General features: G+C 39.5%; 1 protein-coding gene across 2 annotated transcripts in view; it reads right to left on the reverse strand.

Annotated features, from left to right (window-relative positions):
* SNX14 (sorting nexin 14) overlaps window positions 1–23576 on the reverse strand; it is a 517711-nt gene that overhangs the window by 67529 nt on the left and 426606 nt on the right. For both annotated transcript variants that reach the window (XM_053710493.1, XM_053710492.1), the window contains 2 exons: window positions 16152–16316; window positions 5545–5640 (listed from right to left, as the gene is read on the reverse strand). In XM_053710493.1, coding sequence (XP_053566468.1) covers window positions 5545–5640; window positions 16152–16316 — 261 coding nt within the window. The remainder of the gene's footprint in view (window positions 1–5544; window positions 5641–16151; window positions 16317–23576) is intronic.

Consider the following 23576-nt stretch of genomic DNA (forward strand, 5'->3'; position numbering starts at 1 on the left):
ATGTATGGGAGGCGCAGTGAGAATTATGTCCCACCAGTTCCCATTGCTTTAAAGCCACCAAAAGCTCTACTGAAGAGACTGATATGGACTATGGCTACACTCTAGAACAAAGCAGCACAATCTTGTACTACTTTAAAAATAATAAACTCTTGATTGAAGAATCTATTCTAACACCTCACTTTACCTCTTCCTATCACTAATGTAGGCAAAGAGAATGACTGGAGTGGGAGGGAAGGGAGGAGCTATTTAACAGCTCTGCTGTGGTGCTCTTTGCCTCCTCCTGCTGACCAGGAGGTGAATATCCCATTAGTAATTAAGATGATCCGTGGACTCATCGTGTCTTAAAAAAGAAAACATAATTTTGCGTCCTTGTGAGCCTAGTTTGCCAGCAAAATTTTTGGAAACAAAGGTCAAATTTGAAAGAGCTGGAACTCCAGGTAAGAAAAAAATAATTTAAATAAACTTCCCAAAAACATAATTTCCATACTGAAACTGTTAGACTGCAAAAGGGAAATATAAATAGACCTGACTCATGGCAAATATAAGCAAACACATATATTTAAAACTTTACAATATAATATAAAAGCGTAAAACATAGCTGAGAGTGTCAAAAAATGATACATACTTACTAGAAGACACCCGTCCACATATAGCAGATAGCCAAACCAGTACTGAAAAATATCAGCAGAGGTAATGGTATAGGAGTCGAAAGTCAATCTGAAAAGGGAGGCAGGGGATGAATCCCTGCGACTGATTACAGAGAGCCTTTGAATAGATTTCCCATAGGTGAAACCATAAAATCAACAGACAATACTCCCTTCACATCCCTCTGACAAACACTGTACTCCGAGGAATTGGGCTTCAAAAATGCTTAGAAGCGCCTATCATAGAAGAAATCAAGCATATCTTACTTCACCACCTCCATAGGAGGCAAAGTTTGTAAAACTAAGGTATGAGTGGGAGGTGTATTTATAGGCATTTTGAGGTTTGGGAAAATTTGACCCCTCCTGGTAGGAATGTATATCCCATACGTCACTAGCTCATGGACTCTTGCCACTTACATGAAAGAAATGTATATAATCATATACATATATATTTACACTGAACACACAGTCCCCATAGACATAGCAAAACACCCCAAAACCGCCAATGTAAGCCCTCCAAAAAAATTAAAGATGCTACTTTTTATTTTAATAAAGGGAGACTATTCCTAATTTTGGTGGCAATTTGGGCACATTTATAAAATTAACCAGAGATCTGATCTCTGGTTAATTTCATGAGTGCTAATTGCTAGTGCTCCACTTGTAATATAGCCCTTCGTCAGCAAGCTAAATCAGCATTTTAAAATTTACGGCTAGATTACGAGTTGAGCGTTAGACTGAAAAAGCAGCGTTAACAGGTCTCAAGCGCTGCTATTACAAATTTTGCAGGTTTAGGGGCAATGCACACTTCTTTGGCCTTACCGCAAAACCACTTACGTAAACTTCGTAAAGTCTTTTTTCTATGGGACTTCCATAGCGCTGGTATTACGAGTCTGTCCTGGGAGGCCACAAAGCGAGCGGTACACCCTACCCTGTCAAGAGTCCTAACGCATTTAAAAGTCAGTAGTTAAGAGTTTTATGGTACAACGCCGTAACATAAAACTCATAACTAAAGTGCTAAAAAGTACACTAACACCCATAAACTACCTATTAACCCCCTAAACCGAGGCCCTCCCGCATTGCAAACACTAAAATAAAATTTTTAACCCTTAATCTGCCGCTCTGGACACTGCCGCCACCTACATTACATTTATGAACCCCTAATCTGCTGCCCCAACATCGCCGACACCTACATTATATTTATTAACCCCTAATCTGCCGCCCCCAATGTCGCCGCAACCTACCTACACTTATTAACTCCTAATCTGCCGCCCCCAAACATCGCCGACACTATAATAAACATATTAACCCCTAAACCGCCGCACTCCCGCCTTGCAAACATTAGTTAAATATTATTAACCCATAATCTGCCGTCCCTAACATCGCTGCCACCTACCTACATTTATTAACCCCTAATCTGCCGCCCCCAATGTCGCCGCCACTATACTAAATGTATTAACCCCTAAACCGAAGTCTAACCCTAACACCCCCTAATTGAAATATAATTTAAATAAATCTAACTAAAAATTCCTATCATTACCTAAATAATTCCTATTTAAAACTAAATACCTGTAAAATAAACCCTAAGCTAGCTACAATATAACTAATAGTTACATTGTAGCTATCTTAGGGTTTATTTTTATTTTACAGGCAAGTTTGTATTTATTTTAACTAGGTAGAATAGTTATTAAATAGTTATTAACTATTTAATAACTACCTAGCTAAAATAAATACAAAAGTACCTGTAAAATAAAACCTAACCTAAGTTACAATAACACCTAACACTACACTATAATTAAATAAATTAACTAAATTAACAACAATTAAATCAATTAAATTAAATTAGCTAAAGTACAACCCCCCCCCCACTAAATTACAGAAAATAAAACAAATTACAAGATATTTAAACTAATTACACCTAATCTAATAGCCCTATCAAAATAAAAAAAAAACCTAGCCTAAACTAAACTATCAATAGCCCTTAAAAGGGCCTTTTGCGGGGCATTGCCCCAAAGTAATCAGCTCTTTTACCTGTAAAAAATACAAACTACCCCCCAACAGTAAAACCCACCACCCACACAAACAACCCCCCAAATAAAATACTATCTAAAAAAAACTAAGCTCCCCATTGCCCTGAAAAGGGCATTTGGATGGGCATTGCCCTTAAAAGGGCAGTTAGCTCTTTTGCGGCCCAAACCCTAATTTAAAAAATAAAACCCACCCAATACACCCTTAAAAAAACCTAACACTAACCCCCTGAAGATCGACTTACAGTTCTGAAGACCGGACATCCATCCTCAAGGAAGCAGCAGAAGTCTTCATCCAACCGGGCTGAAGTCCTCAACGAAGCCGGAAGAATTCTTCATCCAAGCCGGGAGAAGTGGTCCTCCAGACGGGCATGAAGTCTTCATCCAGACGGCATCTTCTATCTTCATCCATCTGACGCAGAGCGGCTCCATCTTCAAGACATCCGACGCGAATGAAGGTTCCTTTAAGTGACGTCATCCAAGATGGCGTTCCTTAGATTCCGATTGGCTGATAGAATTCTATCAGCCAATCGGAATTAAGGTAGAAAAAATCCTATTGGCTGATGCCGTCTGGATGACCACTTCGCCCGGCTTGGATGAAGACTTCTCCCGGCTTCGTTGAGGACTTCGGCCCTGTTGGATGAAGACTTCTGCCGCTTCCTTGAGGATGGATGTCCGGTCTTCAGAACTGTAAGTCGATCTACAGGGGGTTAGTGTTAGGTTTTTTTAAGGGTGTATTGGGTGGGTTTTATTTTTTAGATTAGGGTTTGGGCCGCAAAAGAGCTAACTGCCCTTTTAAGGGCAATGCCCATCCAAATGCCCTTTTCAGGGCAATGGGGAGCTTAGTTTTTTTTAGATAGTATTTTATTTGGGGGGTTGTTTGTGTGGGTGGTAGGTTTTACTGTTGGGGGGGCTGTTTGGATTTCTTTTTACAGGTAAAAGAGCCGATTCCTTTGGGGCAATGCCCCGCAAAAGGCCCTTTTAAGGGCTATTGATAGTTTAGTTTAGGCTAGGGTTTTTTTTATTTTGGGGGGGCTTTTTTTTATTTTGATAGGGCTATTAGATTAGGTGTAATTAGTTTAAATATCTTGTAATTTGTTTATTATTTTCTGTAATTTAGTGTTTATTTTTTTTTGTACTTTAGCTAATTTAATTTATTTAATTGTTGTTAATTTAGTTAGTTTATTTATTTGATTATAGTGTAGTGTTAGGTGTTATTGTAACTTAGGTTAGGTTTTATTTTACAGGTACTTTTGTATTTATGTTAGCTAGGTAGTTATTAAATAGTTAATAACTATTTAATAACTATTCTACCTAGTTAAAATAAATACACACTTGCCTGTAAAATAAAAATAAACCCTAAGCTAGATACAATGTAACTATTAGTTATATTGTAGTTATCTTAGGGTCTATTTTATAGGTAAGTATTTAGTTTTAAATAGGAATAATTTAGTTAAATGGACAGTTTACACCAGAATTTTTATTGTTTTAAAAGATAGATAATCCTTTTTATTACCCATTCCCCAGTTTTGCATAACCAACAGTTATATTAATATACTTTTAACCTCTGTGATTATCTTGTATCTAAGCCTCTGCAAACTGCCCCTTTATTTCAGTTCTTTTGACAGACTTGCAGTTTAGCCAATCAGTGCCTGCTCCCAGATAACTTCACGTGCACGAGCACAGTGTTATCTATATGAAATACATGAACTAACACCCTCTAGTGGTGAAAAACTGTTAAAATGCATTCTGAAAAGAGGCGGCCTTCAAGGTCTAAGAAATCAGCATATGAACCTCCTAGGTTAAGCTTTCAACTAAGAATACCAAGAGAACAAAGCAAAATTGGTGATAAAAGTAAATTGGAAAATTGTTTAAAATTACATGCTCTATCTGAATCATGAAAGTTTATTTTGACCTAGACTGTCCCTTTAATGATAGGAATTTTTAGTTAAATTTATTTTAATTATATTTAAGTTAAGGGGTGTTAGGGTTAGACTTAGGTTTAGGGATTAATACATTTAGTATAGTGGCGGCGACGTTGGAGGCGGCAGATTAGGGGTTAATAAATGTAGGTAGGTGGCAGCGATGTTAGGGACGGCAGATTAAGGTTAATAATATTTAACTAATGTCTGCGAGGCGGGAGTGCAGCGGTTTAGGGGTTAATGTTTATTATAGTGGCGGCGACGTTGGGGCAGCAGATTAGGGGTTAATAAGTGTAGGTAGGTTGCGGCAACATTGGGGGCGGCAGATTAGGGGTTAATAAAAAGAATGTGTTGGCGATGTTGGGGCAGCAGATTAGGGACTCATAAGTATAATGTAGGTGGCGGCGGTGTCGGAGCGGCAGATTAGGGGTTAATAAATATAATGCAGGTGTCGGTGATGTCGGGGGCGGCAGATTAGGGATAATAAGTGTAAGATTAGGGGTGTTTAGACTCGGGGTTCATGTTAGGGTGTTATGTGTAAACATAAAATGTGTTTCCCCATAGGAATCAATGGGGCTGTGTTACTGAGTTTTACGCTGCTTTTTGGCAGGTGTTAGGACTTTTTCTCAGCCGGCTCTCCCTGTTGATTCCTATGGGGAAATCGTGCACGAGCACGTACGACCAGCTCACCGCTGACTTAAGCAGCGCTAGTATTGAAGTGCGGTAAGGAGCAAAATTTTGCTCAACGCTCACTTCTTGCCTTTTAATGCCGGGTTTGTAAAAACCTGTAATACCAGCGCTGCAGGTAAGTGAGCGGTGAGAGAAAACTGCTCGTTAGCACCGCATAGCCTCGAACGCAAAACTCGTATTCTAGGCGTTGGTTATTTAAAAAATAATTTAAAAGAAAAAACAGCAGAAATATTTTTAATATACCAGTTATTAACAAATTATTACCTGGAATGTAACGCATCATTTCTTCAAACGTCAACTTTGCCCGTTTCTGCTTAGCCTGTAAAGATCGAGGTTCAGTACTTTCACAAAACACAGCATCTTGAGGGAAGAGGAAAACAAATTAAATACACAAAACCATAAAACTATACAAGAGAACAGACACTATTTGTGTTAACACACACTGATTATATATTTATTATGTTTAGACATCTAATACATTACTGCACATTACTTAAATTAAAATACATGTGATGTTACTAAACTTAAAAAAAGTCTAGTCAAAATGAAACTTACATGATTCAGATAGGACGTGCAATTTTAAACAACTTTCCAATTTACTTTTATCATCAAATTTGCTTTGTTCTCTTGGTATTCTTAGTTAAAAGCTAAACCTAGGTAGACTCATATGTTAATTTTTAAGCCCTTGAAGGCCGCCTAATTTCTCATGTGTGCCATATAGATAACATTCGGCTAGATTACAAGTTTTGCGGTATGAGTGAAAAAGCGGCGTTTTGTCTCTTTTTCACTACTGCTAGTATTACGAGTCTTGCAGGTATAGCTGTACCGCACACTTTTTTGGCCGGAACACAACGTAACTACCACAGCTTTTAAAAAGTCCTTTTTCAATGGGACTTCCACAGCACCGGTATTATGAGTTTGCCTGTCCAGCCAAAAAGTGAGCGGTGCAGCCAATACCATCAAGATCCATACCGTAAACTGAAAGTCAGTAGTTATGGCTTTTATGTTACAACGCTGTAACATAAAACTCATAACTAAAGTGCTAAAAGGTACACTAACACCCATAAACTACCTATTAACCCCTAAACCGAGTCCCTCCCACATAGCAAACACTAAACTAAAATTATTAACACCTAATCTGCCGCTCCGGACATCGCCGCCACTATAATAAACATATTAACCCCTAAACCGCCGCACTTCCACATCGTAAACACTAGTTAATTATTATTAACCCCTAATCTGCTGTCCCTAACATCGCTGCAACCTACATTACTGTTATTAACCCCTAATCTGCTGATCCCCAAAATTGCCGCCACTATACTAAAAAGTTATTCACCCCTAACCCTAACCCCCCTAACTTTAATATAATTAAAATAAATCTAAATATAAATTACTATCATTAACTAAATAATTCCTATTTAAAACTAAATACTTACCTATAAAATAAACCCTAAGATAGCTACAATCTAATTAATAGTTACATTGTAGCTAGCTTAGGTTTTATTTTTATTTCACAGCTAAGTTTGTATTTATTTTAAACTAGGTAGACTAGTTAGTAAATAGTTATTAACTATTTAATAACTACCTAGCTAAAATAAATACAAATTTACCTGTAAAATAAAATCTAACCTGTCTTACACTAACACCTAACCTTACACTACAATTAAATAAATTACATTAATTAAATACAATTAACTAAACTACAAAAAAATAAACACTAAATTACGCAAAATAAAAAAGAAATGATCAAATATTTAAACGAATTACACCTAATCTAATAGCCCTATTAAAATAAAAAGCCCCCCCCCCCAAAATAAAAAAACCCTAGCCTACAATAAACTACCAATGGCCCTTAAAAGGGCCTTTTGTGGGGCATTGCCCCAAATAAATCAGCTCTTTAACCTGTAAAAAAAATAATACTAACAACCCCCCAACAGTAAAACCCACCACCCACACAACCAACCCCCCCAAATAAAATCCTATCTAAAAAACCTAAGCTCCCCATTGCCCTGAAAAAAACCTTGTGTATGGGCATTGCCCTTAAAAGGGCATTTAGCTCTTGTTCTGCCCAAACACTAACCTAACAATAACCCCCCCCCCCCCCAAATAAACCCTTAAAAAACATAATTTATGTAAGAACTTACCTGATAAATTCATTTCTTTCATATTAGCAAGAGTCCATGAGCTAGTGACGTATGGGATATACATTCCTACCAGGAGGGGCAAAGTTTCCCAAACCTTAAAATGCCTATAAATACACCCCTCACCACACCCACAATTCAGTTTAACGAATAGCCAAGAAGTGGGGTGATAAAGTGCGAAAGCATATAAAATAAGGAATTGGAATAATTGTGCTTTATACAAAAAAATCATAACCACCACAAAAAGGGTGGGCCTCATGGACTCTTGCTAATATGAAAGAAATGAATTTATCAGGTAAGTTCTTACATAAATTATGTTTTCTTTCATGTAATTAGCAAGAGTCCATGAGCTAGTGACGTATGGGATAATGATTACCCAAGATGTGGATCTTTCCACACAAGAGTCACTAGAGAGGGAGGGATAAAATAAAGACAGCCAATTCCTGCTGAAAATAATCCACACCCAAAATAAAGTTTAATAAAAAACATAAGCAGAAGATTCAGACTGAAACCGCTGCCTGAAGTACTTTTCTACCAAAAACAGCTTCAGAAGAAGAAAATACATCAAAATGGTAGAATTTAGTAAAAATATGCAAAGAGGACCAAGTTGCAGCTTTGCAAATCTGATCAACCGAAGCTTCATTCCTAAACGCCCAGGAAGTAGAAACTGACCTGGTAGAATGAGCTGTAATCCTCTGAGGCGGAGTTTTACCCGACTCAACATAGGCAAGATGAATTAAAGATTTCAACCAAGATGCCAAAGAAATGGCAGAAGCTTTCTGGCCTTTTCTAGAACCGGAAAAGATAACAAATAGACTAGAAGTCTTTCGGAAAGACTTAGTAGCTTCAACATAATATTTCAAAGCTCTAACAACATCCAAAGAATGCAATGATTTCTCCTTAGAATTCTTAGGATTAGGACATAATGAAGGAACCACAATTTCTCTACTAATGTTGTTGGAATTCACAACTTAGGTAAAAATTCAAAAGAAGTTCGCAACACCGCCTTATCCTGATGAAAAATCAGAAAAGGAGACTCACAAGAAAGAGCAGATAATTCAGAAACTCTTCTGGCAGAAGAGATGGCCAAAAGGAACAAAACTTTCCAAGAAAGTAATTTAATGACCAATGAATGCATAGGTTCAAAGGGAGGAGCTTGAAGAGCTCCCAGAACCAAATTCAAACTCCAAGGAGGAGAAATTGACTTAATGACAGGTTTTATACGAACTAAAGCTTGTACAAAACAATAAATATCAGGAAGAATAGCAATCTTTCTGTGAAAAAGAACAGAAAGAGCAGAGATTTGTCCTTTCAAGGAACTTGCAGACAAACCCTTATCTAAACCATCCTGAAGAAACTGTAAAATTCTCGGTATTCTAAAAGAATGCCAAGAAAAATGATGAGAAAGACACCAAAAAATATAAGTCTTCCAGACTCTATAATATATCTCTCTAGATACAGATTTACGAGCCTGTAACATAGTATTAATCACAGAGTCAGAGAAACCTCTTTGACCAAGAATCAAGCGTTCAATCGCCATACCTTTAAATTTAAGGATTTCAGATCCTATGGAAAAAAGGACCTTGTGACAGAAGGTCTGGTCTAACGGAAGAGTCCACGGTTGGCAAGAGGCCATCCGGACAAGATCCGCATACCAAACCTGTAAGGCCATGCCGGAGCTACCAGCAGAACAAACGAGCATTCCTTCAGAATCTTGGAGATTACTCTTGGAAGAAGAACTAGAGGCGGAAAGATATAGGCAGGATGATACTTCCAAGGAAGTGATAATGCATCCACTGCCTCCGCCTAAGGATCCCGGGATCTGGACAGATATCTGGGAAGTTTCTTGTTTAGATGAGACGCCATCAGATCTATTTCTGGAAGTTCCCACATTTGAACAACCTGAAGAAATACCTCTGGGTGAAGAGACCATTCGCCCGGAAGCAACGTTTGGCGACTGAGATAATCCGCTTCCCAATTGTCTACACCTGGGATATGAACCGCAGAGATTAGACAGGAGCTGGAGTCCGCCCAAACCAAAAAATTCGAGATACTTCTTTCATAGCCAGAGGACTGTGAGTCGCTCCTTGATGATTGATGTATGCCACAGTTGTGACATTGACTGTCTGAAAACAAATGAACGATTCTCTCTACAGAAGAGGCCAAAACTGAAGAGCTCTGAAAATTGCACGGAGTTCCAAAATATTTATCGGTAATCTCACCTCCTGAGATTCCCAAACTCCTTGTGCCGACAGAGATCCCCACACAGCTCCCCAACCTGTGAGACTTGTATCTGATGAAATTACAGTCCAGGTCGGAAGCACAAAAGAAGCCCCCTGAATTAAACGATGGTGATCTGTCCACCACGTTAGAGAGTGTCGAACAATCGGTTTTAAAGATATAAATTGAGATATCTTTGTGTAATCCTTGCACCATTGATTCAGCATACAGAGCTGAAGAGGTCGCATGTGAAAAACGAGCAAAGGGGATTGCGTCCAATGCAGCAGTCATAAGACCTAGAATTTCCATGCATAAGGTTACCGAAGGGAATGATTGTGACTGAAGGTTTCGACAAGCTGAAAACAATTTTAGACGTCTCTTGTCTGTTAAAGACAGAGTCATGGACACTGAATCTATCTGGAAACCCAGAAAGGTTACCCTTGACTGAGGAATCAATGAACTTTTTGGTAAATTGATCCTCCAACCATGATCTTGAAGAAACAACACAAGTCGAATCGCATGAGATTCTTCGAACGAGAAGACTGAGCAAATACCAAGATAATCGTCCAAATAAGGAAATACCAAAACCCTGTTCTCTGAATACAGAAAGAAGGGCACCGAGAATCTTTGAAAAAAATTCTTGGAACTGAGGCTAGGCCAAACGGTAGAGCCACAAAACTGGTAATGCTTGTCTAAAAAGAGAATCTCAGACACTAAAAGTGATCTGAATGAATCGGAATATGCAGATACACATCCTGCAAATCTATTGTAGACATAAAATGCCCTTGCTAAACAAAAGGCAGAATAGTCCTACAGTAACCATCTTGAATGTTGGTATACATAACGATTCAATATTGACAGATCCGGAACTGGTCTGAAGGAATTGACCTTCTTTGGTACAATGAAGAGATAAAATAAAACCCTAGCCCCTGTTCCAGAACTGGAACTGGCATAATTACTCCAGCCAACTCTAGATCTGAAACACATTTCAGAAATGCTGAGCCTTGCTGTGTTAACTGGGACACGGGAAAGAAAAAAATCTCTTAGCAGGAGGCCTTAACTGAAGCCAATTCTGTACCTTTCTGAAACAATGTTCTGAAACCAGAGATTGAGAACGGAATTGATCCAAACTCCTTTGAAGAAAACGTAATCTGCCCCATACCAGCTGAACTTGAAAAAGGGCCGCACCTTCATTGGTACTTAGGAGCTGACTATAGGTTTCTATAAGGCTTGGATATGTTCCAAACTGGAAATAGTTTCCAAACTGATACCGCTCCTGAGGATGAAGGATCAGGCTTTTGTTCCTTATTATGAGAAAAAGAACGAAAAAATGATTATTACCCTGGAAAGAAAGGGAAAAACAAAGTTAACTTAGAAGACATATCAGCATTCCAAGTTAAATCCATAAAGCTTTTCTAGCTAAAATAGCTAGAGACATATACCTGACATCAACTCAAATGATATCAAAAGATGGTATCACCAATAAAATTATTAGCATGTTATAGAATAAAAATAATGCTATAAAATTATGATCTGTTACTTGTTGCGCTAAAACTTCTAACCAAAAAGATGAAGCTGCAGCAACATCCGGTAAAAATATAGCAGGTCTAAGAAGATTACCTAAACATAAGTAAACTTTTCTTAGAAAGGATTCAATTTTCTTATCTAAAGGATCCTTAAATTTAGTACTATCTGCCGTAAGAATAGTAGTACATTTTAGCAGGAATAGAGACAGCCCCAAACCTTAGGGATTTTGTCCCAAAAAACTCTAATCTGTCAGATGGCACAGAATATAATTGCTTAAACATTTAGAAGGAGTAAAAGAATTACCCAAATTATTCCATTCCCTGGAAATTACTTCAGAAAAAGCATCAGGGAGATTAAACACTTCTGGAATAAATACAGGAGATTTAAAAACCCTATTTAAACGTTTAGATTTAGTATCAAGAAGACCAGAATCCTCTATATCTAAAGCAATTAATACTTCTTTAAATAAAGAACGAATAAATTCCATCTTGAACAAATACAAAGATTTAACAGCATCAACCTCTGAGACAGAAACTTCTGAACCAGAAGAACCATCAGTATCAGAACGATGATGTTCATTTAAAAATTCATCTGAAAAAAGAGAAGTTTTTAAAAGACTTTTATGTAAACTAGAAGGAGAAATAACAGACATAGCCTTCTAAATGGATTTAAAAAATAAAATCTCTTATGTTTATCAGGAACACTCTGAAAATTAAATGTTGACGGAACAGCAACAGGTAATATAACAGTACTAAAGGAAATTTTATCTGCATTAATAAGTTTGTCATGACATGCAATACAAACAACAGCTGGAGAAACAGATACCAAAAATTTATAGCAGATACACTTAGCTTGGTAGCTCCAGCCCCGGGCAGTGATTTTCCTGAAGTAACTTCTGACTCAGTTGCAACGTGGAACATCTTGCAATATGTAATAGAAAAAACAACATATAAAGCAAATTGATCAAAATCCTTAAATGACAGTTTCAGGAATGGGAAAAAAATGCCAGTGAACAAGCTTCTAGCAACCAGAAGCAATAAATAATGAGACTTAAATAATGTGGAGACAAAAGCGACGCCCATATTTTTTTAGCGCCAAACAAGACGCCCACATTATTTGGCGCCGAAATGCTTTTGGCGCCAAAAATGACGCCACATCCGGAACGCCGACATTTTTGGCGCAAAATAACAAAATAAAAAAATGAAACGGAAAAGAATTTTTGCGCCAAAAAAGTCCGCGCCAAGAATGACGCAATAAAATGAAGCATTTTCAGCCCCCGCGAGCCTAACAGCCCACAGGGAAAAAAGAGTCAAATTTTTGAAGGTAAGAAAAAATGATTAATTCAAATGCATTATCCCAAATATGAAACTGACTGTCTGAAAAATAAGGAAAGTTGAACATTCTGAGTCAAGGCAAATAAATGTTTGAATACATATATTTAGAACTTTATAAACAAAGTGCCCAACCATAGCTTAGAGTGTCACAGAAAATAAGATTTACTTACCCCAGGACACTCATCTACATGTTTGTAGAAAGCCAAACCAGTACTGAAACGAGAATCAGCAGAGGTAATGGTATATATAAGAGTATATCGTCGATCTGAAAAGGGAGGTAAGAGATGAATCTCTACGACCGATAACAGAGAACCTATGAAATAGACCCCGTAGAAGGAGATCACTGCATTCAAATAGGCAATACTCTCCTCACATCCCTCTGACATTCACTGCACGCTGAGAGGAAAACCGGGCTCCAACTTGCTGCGGAGCGCATATCAACGTAGAATCAAGCACAAACTTACTTCACCACCTCCATCGGAGGCAAAGTTTGTAAAACTGAATTGTGGGTGTGGTGAGGGGTGTATTTATAGGCATTTTAAGGTTTGGGAAACTTTGCCCCTCCTGGTAGGAATGTATATCCCATACGTCACTAGCTCATGGACTCTTGCTAATTACATGAAAGAAAAACCTAACACTAACCCCCGAAGATCCACTTACATTTTTTGAAGACCGGACATCCATCCTCAACGAAGCGGCAGAAGTCCTCAGCGAAGACGGCAGAAGTCTTCATCCAAGCGTGCCGAAGTCTTCATCCAGACGGCATCTTCTATCTTCATCCATCCGGCACGGAGCGGCTCCATCTTTAAGACATCCAGCACCGAGCATCCTCTTCTGACGACGGCCAACAAAGAATGAAGGTTCCTTTAAGGGACGTCATTCAAGATGGCGTCCCTCGAATTAAGATTGGCTGATAGAATTCTATCAGCCAATCGGAATTCAAGGTGAAAAAATCCTATTGGCTGATGCCAAAACCTAAGTTAGCTACAATGTAACTATTAGTTATATTGTACCACGCTTAGGGTTTATTTATAGGTATTTAGTTTTAAATAGGAATTATTTAGTTAATTATAGTAATTTTTATTTAGATTTATTTTAATTATATTAAAGTTAGTGGGTGTTAGGGTTAGACTTAGGGTTAGGTTTAGGGGTTAATAACTTTAGTATGTTGGGGCGGCAGATTATGGGTTAATAAGTGTAATGTAGGTGGCGGCGATGTTAGGGGCGGCAGATTAGGGGTTAATAAGTGTAGGTAGGTGCCGGCGATTTCGGGGGCAGAAGATTAGGGGTGTTTAGACTCGGGGGTTTATGTTAGGGTGTTAGGTGTAAACATAATTTTTGTTTCCCCATAGGAATCAATGGGGCTGCGTTACGGAGCTTTACGCTCCTTTATTGCAGGTGTTAGGCTTTTTTTTAGCCGGCTCTCCCCATTGATGTCTATGGGGAAATCGTGCACGAGCACTTAAAACCAGCTCAAAGCAGTGCTGGTATTTGAGTGGGTTATAGAGCTCAATTTTGCTCAACGCTGCAATATTGCCTGCTAACGCCGGGTTTTTGCAAACCTGTAATAGCAGCGCTATAGGAAGGTGAGCGGTGACAATAACTTGCAAGTTAGTACCGAGCCGCTCTTACCGCAAAACTCGTAATCTAGCCGATTGTTATATATGAGTTAAAACTGACTGGCTAAAATGCAAGTCTGTCAAAATAACTGATATAAGGGGGCAGTCTGCAAAGACTTAGATACAAGGCAATCATAAAGCTAAAAAGTGTATTAATATAACAGTGTTGGTTATGCAAAACTGGGGAATGTATAATAAAGGGTATTATTTATCTTTTTAACCCCCCAAGGACGTACTGGGTACGTCCTACAAAAACAGGGTTTTCAAGCGCTGGAAGCGATCGTGATCGCTTCTAGACGCTTAAATGTTATTGCAGTGATGCCTCGATACTGAGGCAACCTGCAATAAAAAATTTTAGACATCCGATGCAGAGAGAGCCGATCATTGGTGGGTGGAAGCCATAGCAGGGAGGCGGGTGGGCGGCCCATCGTTGGTCTATATCCGGATCCTGTCCCCTGGAGCACGAGAGGAGGTGGGGGGGTGGGAGCATGCGCGCGCGCACGCTACATTAGTTAACTTAACAGTAATCAAAGAAGGGAGAGGGGGAAAAATGTTGGGAAAGCGATCTGGAAGGGGGAGGGGTGTAGATTATTGAGGGGGGCAGCTACACTACAGAAAAATTGGGGATTTTATTTATTTTTTTACAAAAAAGGCAAAATTTTTAGGAAAACTGGGTACCCAAGATGGCGGCAAATAGGTAAAGGGGAGGTTAGAGAGCTGTTTGGGGGGGATCAGGGAGGATAAAACAGTGATGAATATATTATATATATATATAATATATATATATTTAGTACTGGCAGACTTTCAGCCAGTACTTAAGATGGCGGTGACAATTGTGATGTGGGGGAGGGAAGAGAGCTGTTTGAGGGGGGTCAGGGGGAGGCTAATCTCTACACTAAAGCTATAATGAACCCTGCAAGCTACCTAATCAACCTCTTAACTGCTGGGCATAATACAAGTGTGGTGCACAGCAGCATTTAGCGGCCTTCTAATTACCAAAAAGCAATGCCAAAGCCATATATGTCTGCTATTTCTGAACAAAGGGGATCCGAGAGAAGCATTTACAACCATTTGTGCCATAATTGCACAAGCTGTTTGTAAATAATTTCAGTGAGAAACCTAGTTTGTGAAAAAATTAAGAAATTTTTTTTATTTGATCACATTTGGCGGTGAAATTGTGGCATGAAATATATCAAAATGGGCCTAGATCAATACTTGTATACTAAAAAAAAATATATACATGTGAAGGGTTATTCAGGGATTCCTGACAGATATCAGTGTTACAATGTAACAATCGCTAATTTTGAGAAAAAAAAAAAATGGTTTGGAAATAGCAAAGTGCTAATTGTACTTATTGCCCTATAACTTGCAAAAAAAAAGCAAAGAACATGTAAACATTGGGTATTTCTAATCTCAGGACAAAATTTAGAAACTATTTAGCATGGGTATCTTTTGGTGGTTGTAGATGTGTAACAGATTTTGGGGGTCAAAGTTAGAAAAAGTCTGTTTTGTTCCATTTTTTCATCATATTTTATAATTTTTTTTATAGTAAATGATATGATGAAAATAATTTAATGGCGAGAAAAATGGTATATGTGTGGGTACAGTAAATGAGTAAGAGGAAAATTACAGCTAAACACAAACACTGCAGAAATGTAAAAATAGTCTGGTCACTAAGGGGTTAAATAAACAATGTGTTATCATACATATTTATAGCCAATAGACTCAATTGTTAATATGGCAAAAATGTATATGTGAAAAATGGTTAATTGCATTCATTGTGTAATATTCCTTATTTAATTAATAGTTTACAGTGTTTTGATGATTCTACATTTATGATGCCCTTAAAGTTGCAGTCATATAAAAATACATTAAGAGTGTGACTTGAAATTTTAAATATATATCAAGGGTGCCCCAAATCAAAAAAAGGTTGGTGCAGGTTGATTTAATGGTTAAGATAACAAATATTTTAACATTTCTAGATAAAGTATTTTCTAAAATAAGGTCATAGAAGGGGAGAGATCACAAACCTCTAAGAAGTGTAATTAGCGAAACCAAACGATGCTCTTGAAATATTTGTTCCAATTTATATTGTAGGTAGTTGTCAGTGTAGGCCTCAAGGGTGTTTTTGAAAAGGATTCGTCCACCCATTAACAGATGATGCAACCAGTCAGGAATATGGAAAACAACACGTCCTAAAATTATAGAATAACAGAACATACTGAGTAAAAAAAAAAAAACAGGAAAAAGGAAATTTATACTTACCTGATAAATTTATTTCTTTTACGATATGACGAGTCCACGGATTTCATCCTTACTTATGGGATTACGCCTCCTGGTCAGCAGGAAGTGGCCAAGAGCACCACAGCAGAGCTGTATATATAGCTCCTCCCTTCCCTCCCACTCCAGTCATTTGGCCTATGTTAGGAAGAGAAAGGAAAAGCCAAAGGTGCAGAGGTGACTGAAGTGTAACAAAAAACAAGTAAAAACCTGTCTTAGAAATGACAGGGTGGGCCGTGGACTCGTCATATCGTAAAAGAAATAAATTTATCAGGTAAGCATAAATTTCCTTATCTTTTACAAGATATGACGAGTCCACGGATTTCATCCTTACTTGTGGGATACAATACCAAAGCTATAGGACACGGATGAAAGGGAGGGACAAGACAGTAACCTGAAAGGGAGGGACAAGACAGGAACCTAAACGGAAGGCACCACTGCTTGAAGAACCTTTCTCCCAAAATCAGCCTCAGATGAAGCAAAAGTGTCAAATTTGGAAAAAGTGTGAAGAGACGACCAAGTTGCAGCCTTGCAAATCTGTTCAACAGAAGCATCGTTTTTAAATGCCCATGAGGAAGCCACAGCCCTAGTGGAATGAGCTGTAATTCTTTCAGGTGGCTGCTGTCCAGCAGTCTCATATTCCAGACGGATGATACTCTTCAGCCAAAAAGAAAAAGAGGTAGCCGTAGCTTTCTGACCCCTACGCTTTCCAGAAAAAACAATAAAGAAAGAAGATGATTGACGAAAATATTTAGTCGCCTGCAAGTAAAACTTCAGGGCACGGACCATGTCCAAGTTATGCAACAAATGCTCCTTCTTAGAAGAAGGATTAGGACACAATGAAGGAACAACAAATTCCTGATTAATATTCTTAGTAGAAACAACCTTAGGAAGAAAACCAGGTTTGGTACGTAAAACCACCTTATCCGAATGGAAAATAAGATAAGGAGAGTCACATTGTAACGCTGAAAGCTTGGAAACTCTACGAGCATGAAGAAATAGCAACCAAAAATAAAACCTTCCAAGAAAACAACTTAATATCTATGAAAAGGCATGGGTTCAAACGGAACCCCTTGAAGAACATTAAGAACTAAATTCAAACTTCAGGGTGGAGCAATTGGTCTAAACACAGGCTTGATTCTGGTCAGAGCCTGACAAAAAGACTGAACGTCTGGAACATCTGCCAAACGCTTGTGTAGTAAAATCGATAAAGAAGAAATTTGTCCCTTTAAGGAACTTGCTGATAACCCCTTCTCCAATCCTTCTTGGAGAAAAGACAAAATCCTGGGAATCCTAACTCTACTCCATGAGTAGCCCTTGGATTCGCACCAATAAAGATATTTACGCCATATCTTATGGCAGATCTTTCTAGTGACAGGCTTACGTGCCTGAATCAAAGTATCAATGACCGAATCAGAGAACCCCCGCTTAGATAAAATCAAGCGTTCAATCTCCAAGCAGTCAGCTGCAGAGAAACTAGATTTGGATGTTGGAAGGGTCCCTGAATGAGAAGGTCCTGCCTCAATGGAAGCTTCCACGGCGGCAGAGAGGACATGTCCACTAGATCGGCATACCAAGTCCTGCAAGGCCACGGAGGTGCGATTATAATTACCGAGCCCTCTCCTGTTTGATCAGTGCAATCACCCGGGGAAGGAGAGCAAATGGTGGAAACACATAAGCTAGGTTGAACTACCAAGGCACTGCCAAGGCATCTATCAGTTCGGCCTGAGGATCCCTTGACCTGGATTCGTATCTTGGGAGCTTGGCATTCTGACGAGACGCCATCAGATCCAATTCCGGTCTGCCCCATCTCAGAGTAGCAAAGACCTCCGGATGGAGTTCCCACTCCCCCGGATGAAACGTCTGTCTGCTTAGAAAAGTCTGCTTCCCAGTTGTCCACTCCTGGGATGTAGATTGCTGACAGATAACAAGAGTGGGCCTCCGTCCACTGAATTATCTTGGATACTTCTGTCATCGCTAAGGAACTCCTTGTTCCTCCCTGATGATTGATGTAAGCCACAGTTGTGATGTTGTCCGACTGAAAACGGATGAATTTGGCAGAAGCCAACTGAGGCCAAGTCTGAAGCGCATTGAATATTGCTCTCAATTCCAGAATATTGATTGAAAGTAGAGACTCCGACCGAGTCCACACACCCTGAGCCTTCAGGGAATTCCAGACTGCACCCCAACCTAGTAGACTGGCGTCCGTTGTCACTATCACCTATGAGGGTCTGCGGAAGCACGTCCCTTGGGACAGATGATCCGGCGACAACCACCGAAGAAGAGAGTCTCTTGTCTCCTGATCCAGATCTATCTGAGGAGACAAATTTGCATAATCTCCATTCCACTGCCTGAGCATGCTCAGTTGTAGTGGTCTGAGATGAAAACGAGCAAACGGAATGATGTCCATTGCCGCCATCAATCCAATTACTTCCATGCACTGAGCCACTGATGGCCGAGGATTGGACTGAAGGGCTGGGCATGTATTCAGAATCTTTAACTTTCTGACCTCTGTCAAGAAAATTTTCATGGATATGGAATCTATTAGAGTTCCCAAGAAGGGAACCCTGGTCTGTGGAATTAACAAACTCTTTTCTAGATTCACTTTCCACCCGTGAGTCCTCAGAAACAACAGAACCATGTCTGTATGAGATTTTGTTAGATGGTAAGACGACGTCTGGATCAGAATATCGTCTAGATAAGGCGCCACTGCAATACCCTGCGGCCTGAGAACTGCCAGAAGGGACCCTAGAACCTTCGTGAAGATCCTGGGTGCTGTGGCCAACCCGAAGCGAAGAGCCACAAACTGAAAATGTTTGTCCTGGAAGGCAAACCTTAGGAACTGATGATGATCCTTGTGGATAGGAATATGAAGATATGTATTCTTCAAGTCCACGGTAGTCATATATTGACCCTCCTGGATCAATGGTAGAATTGTTCGAATAGTCTCCATCTTGAAGTATGGGACTCTGAGAAACTTGTTTAGACTCTTGAGATCTAAAATGGGTCTGAACATTCCCTCTTTTTTGGGAACCACGAAAAGATTTGAGTAAAACCCCTGCCTCTGTTCCAGTATTGGAACGGGACGGATTACTCCCATAGTAGAGAGGTCTTTTACACAACGTAAGAACGCCTCTCTTTTTATCTGGTCGACAGACAATCGTGAAAGAAGAAACCTCCCCCTTGGGAGAGAATTTTTGAATTCCAGTTGATAACCTTGGGACACGATTTCCAGTGTCCAGGGGTCCTGAACGTCTCTTATCCAAGCCTGGGTAAAGAGAGAAAGTATGCCCCCTACAAGATCCAGTCTCGGATCGGGGGCCGCCCCTTCATGCTGTCTTGGGAGCAGCAGTGGGCTTCTTGGGTTGTTTACCTTTGTTCCAAGCCTGGTTGGGTCTCCAGACGGACTTGGCTTGAGCAAAATTTCCTTCCTGTTTAGCGGAAGAAGAAGCGGGACTCCTTTGAAATTCCGAAAGGAACGAAAATTATTTTGTTTACCCCTCAGTTTAGCTGCTTTATCCTGAGGTAGAAGATGACCCTTACCTCCCGTAATGTCAGAAATGATTTCTTTCAAGTCAGGCCCGAATAGGGTTTTCCCCTTGAAAGGAATCGCCAAAAGCTTTGACTTAGATGACACATCAGCAGACCAAGATTTTAACCATAACGCTCTACGCGCTAAAATGGCAAACCCGGCATTCTTAGCTGCCAATTTGGCAATCTGAAAGGCGGCATCCGTAATAAAAGAATTAGCCAGCTTAAGAGCCTTAATTCTATCCAAAATTTCCTCTAAAGGAGTCTCAGTCTTAAGAGACTCTTCTAAGGCATCAAACCAGAAGGCCGCCGCAGTGGTAACTGGTACAATGCAGGCCGTCAGTTGTAAAAGGAAACCCTGATGAATAAATAACTTTTTTAGAAGACCCTCTAATTTCTTATCCATAGTGTCTTTGAAAGCACAACTGTCCTCAATAGGAATAGTTGTACGCTTAGCCAGGGTAGATATAGCTCCCTCCACCTTAGGGACTGTTTGCCAAGAGTCCCGAACAGTGTCAGATATGGGATACATTTTCTTAAAATTAGGAGAAGGTGAGAACGGGATACCCGGTCTTTCCCATTCCCGCATAATAATTTCCGAGATTCTCTTAGGAACCGGAAAAACATCAGAGTAAGCAGGCACCTCTAAGTATTTGTCCATCTTACACAATTTCTCTGGTGGTACCACAATAGAGTCACAGTCATCCAGAGTCGCTAAAACCTCCCGAAGTAACAGGCGGAGGTGTTCAAGCTTAAATCTAAAGGACATGACGTCCGAGTCCGTCTGAGGTAACATACTTCCCGAATCGGAAAGTTTCCACTCAGACAGAAGTTCCCTGACCCCCAATTCAGATCCCTGTGAGGGTACATCGGAAATAGCCAACAAAGCATCAGAGGTTGCAGTATTCAAATTGACTTCTGTTCTGCTGCGTTTGCCCTGTAACACTGACAACTTAGATAAAACCTCTGTAAGGGTAGATGACATAACTGCAGCCATATCCTGCAGAGTATATGAAGTAGACGCGGTTGAAGAATCCGGCGTCGCTTGGGTGGGCGTTAAAGGTTGTGACGCATGGGGAGAAAGTAGCGGCATACCCTGATTCTCATCAGACTGAGAAGCATCCTTAGACACACTTTCCTTAAAGAAAATCTGCTCTTTACATTGTAAGGCCCTTTCAGTACATGAGGGACAAAAAGTAAGAGGGGATTCCACAATGGCATCCAAACACATAGAACAAGTATTTTCCTCAAGTTCAGACATGTTAAACAGACTAGCAATAGCAATAATAGTCGTTCTTTACTTGATATATTGAGCTCTGAAGTCAAATTACATATACAAAAATTTTGAACTAAAAACGTGTACTGCGCCTTTAAATAATAAAAGCGCAACAATTTTTCTGCAATCAGTCAAAACAACTTTCGCAACAATAAAAAGTGCCTTTATGTGCCCAAATTCACTTAATAATATTGCTCCGTTCTTGGACAAGTTCTATATCAAATTTTGACAACTTAATCCAATTTATTAACACACTTCAGGCCCCTGCACCTCGCCACAGCACTGCTGTGGCGCCTACCTGCCCTCGGATCGTACTGATCCTCCAGAAGAAGCGCTCCCAATTCTCTCTGTACTTAATGAGTGCAAACTGACTTAGGCCCTACCGGAGCCTCAGGACCCTGCTGCCGATCCGGAATAATACTGCGCTGCTGAGCGCGTGAAAATAGGCCCCGCCCATCGTGGGCGTAACTCGAGCCGTACAGAGACCCGCATGGGACGACAAAACAACATGTCGGTCTGTCAATATTATACTAAAAAAACGCCATGTGCCCCTCTTATACACGATAATAAAAGTGCAACAGCAATCTCTGTCAAGCCAGTTATGAAGCCATAATAACGTTAGCCCTGAAATAGCAAACCGCATCTCCCAGCGTCAGCCCACACAGCATATTTAAAGTGACACCAAACACACTATTAAATAAGCAAAATAAAAGGGATTCCAGGTACACCATTTTCCCATAGTGCATACTGATTACCCTTCCCCAGCTAGGGAATAATGTCAGCCAGTTCTGATGTATCTAGTCTCCCCAGACACAAAAGACTGAACATACCTCAATGCTGCTTGTAGCATGACACAGTTCTCCACACTGAAGATGTTGCCTTACACTACCTTCAACTGCTCTGTGGGAACCAGCAGGATCTTAGATAACGTTTGCTAAGATCATCAACATCAGGGCAGAAAATAAGATGTCTCCACTCCTCTTGGGAAGTTATAGACTGACGATTTCTCCCTGAGAAAAATAGTACTCACTGGCACCATTTTAAAATAAAATACTTCTTGATTGAAGAATCTAAACTAACACCTCACTTTACCTCTTCCTATTATGCATTCCCGTTGGGCTTGTGGTATATAGTTTGCATTATTATTTTAAAATTACAGTAGTTAAGAACATATGTATTCCTAAATATATACCCAGGCTAATGTAAAATCTGATACTGAGGGAGTTACGTTGAAGTTATACATTAATAAAGGTCACATGGAGACTAACTGTGGATACTCTACCACTGTTATGCATATGCACCCCCAGTCACACATTTAAGAGTAGATGGAAACTATATTTATGCTGAATATCCATACTAAAGTACACAGTAATGTAATTATTTTCATTTCTATAACTGTAAAATGTATAATTTTTTTTCTTAGAAGATTTGTATTTTCAAAAATAGTGGGCAGTTGCCTTTAATGTATAGACTATATATACTTTTGCTACTGGAAGGAGAATATATGAGCCTTCCAAATTGCCAAATGACAAAAACCTGAAGGTGATATGCCTGCATCCATTGCCTATAACGTTGAGATGGCCCTTATGGAATGAACCCTGAGCAGTAGCTGACCTACTTAACAGGTGGCCCTGGTGCAAAATTTGTTTTTAAGACACCCCAAAAGGTAACTCAGTAGTAAGTAATGGTAATGACACACATGCTAAGCTATATAATTATTTTGAGTATAAATAGATAGACACACTAATAAAAGGTTCCCCTGCATTAGGATTGTACACATTCTACACACAAACACACACCTATGTATAGACTGGTTGCTATGCACCCCCCCCCCCAAGCACTTGGTCCTTGGAGCCGCTGCACCCCTGACCCTTTCTAGAAGTTCAATCCTTTTTAACTTGTATGCTTTGTTATTGAGAATCAAGAATTCAGTAACTGGATTATCAGTGAAAGCAATTTTTGGTTGTGATTAAAAAAAAAAATGTAGCCTCAGATGAAAGCTTGTAGACTGAAAAAAAAGAAGGAAATAAAAAAACAGAAAAAAAATGATAATTCTGCCCTGCAAATAGAACTAAATCCAAAACACTCTTTTGCCAGGTAAGAGACAAAAGCTAAATGCCACACAATATTTTTAATCACTTAGTGAAAAACCCCCAACAACAACCAGACAACATGCATGCTATTTTAAACCACTAAGAAAGTGCAATCGCATGCATTGTAAAGACTCAAGGATCTTTGCATCTTGCCCAATCTTGGCATCCTTATAGTTCTCTCTTGTTGCCATCGGATCTATTTCCTGGAAGTTTGATGAATCCTCTAGTGACTCAAGAAATCTGGGACATTAAATGACCCAGAAACTGGAATATGA

Source organism: Bombina bombina, chromosome 4 (genome assembly GCF_027579735.1).
Source record: "Bombina bombina isolate aBomBom1 chromosome 4, aBomBom1.pri, whole genome shotgun sequence".
NCBI lineage: Eukaryota > Metazoa > Chordata > Amphibia > Anura > Bombinatoridae > Bombina > Bombina bombina.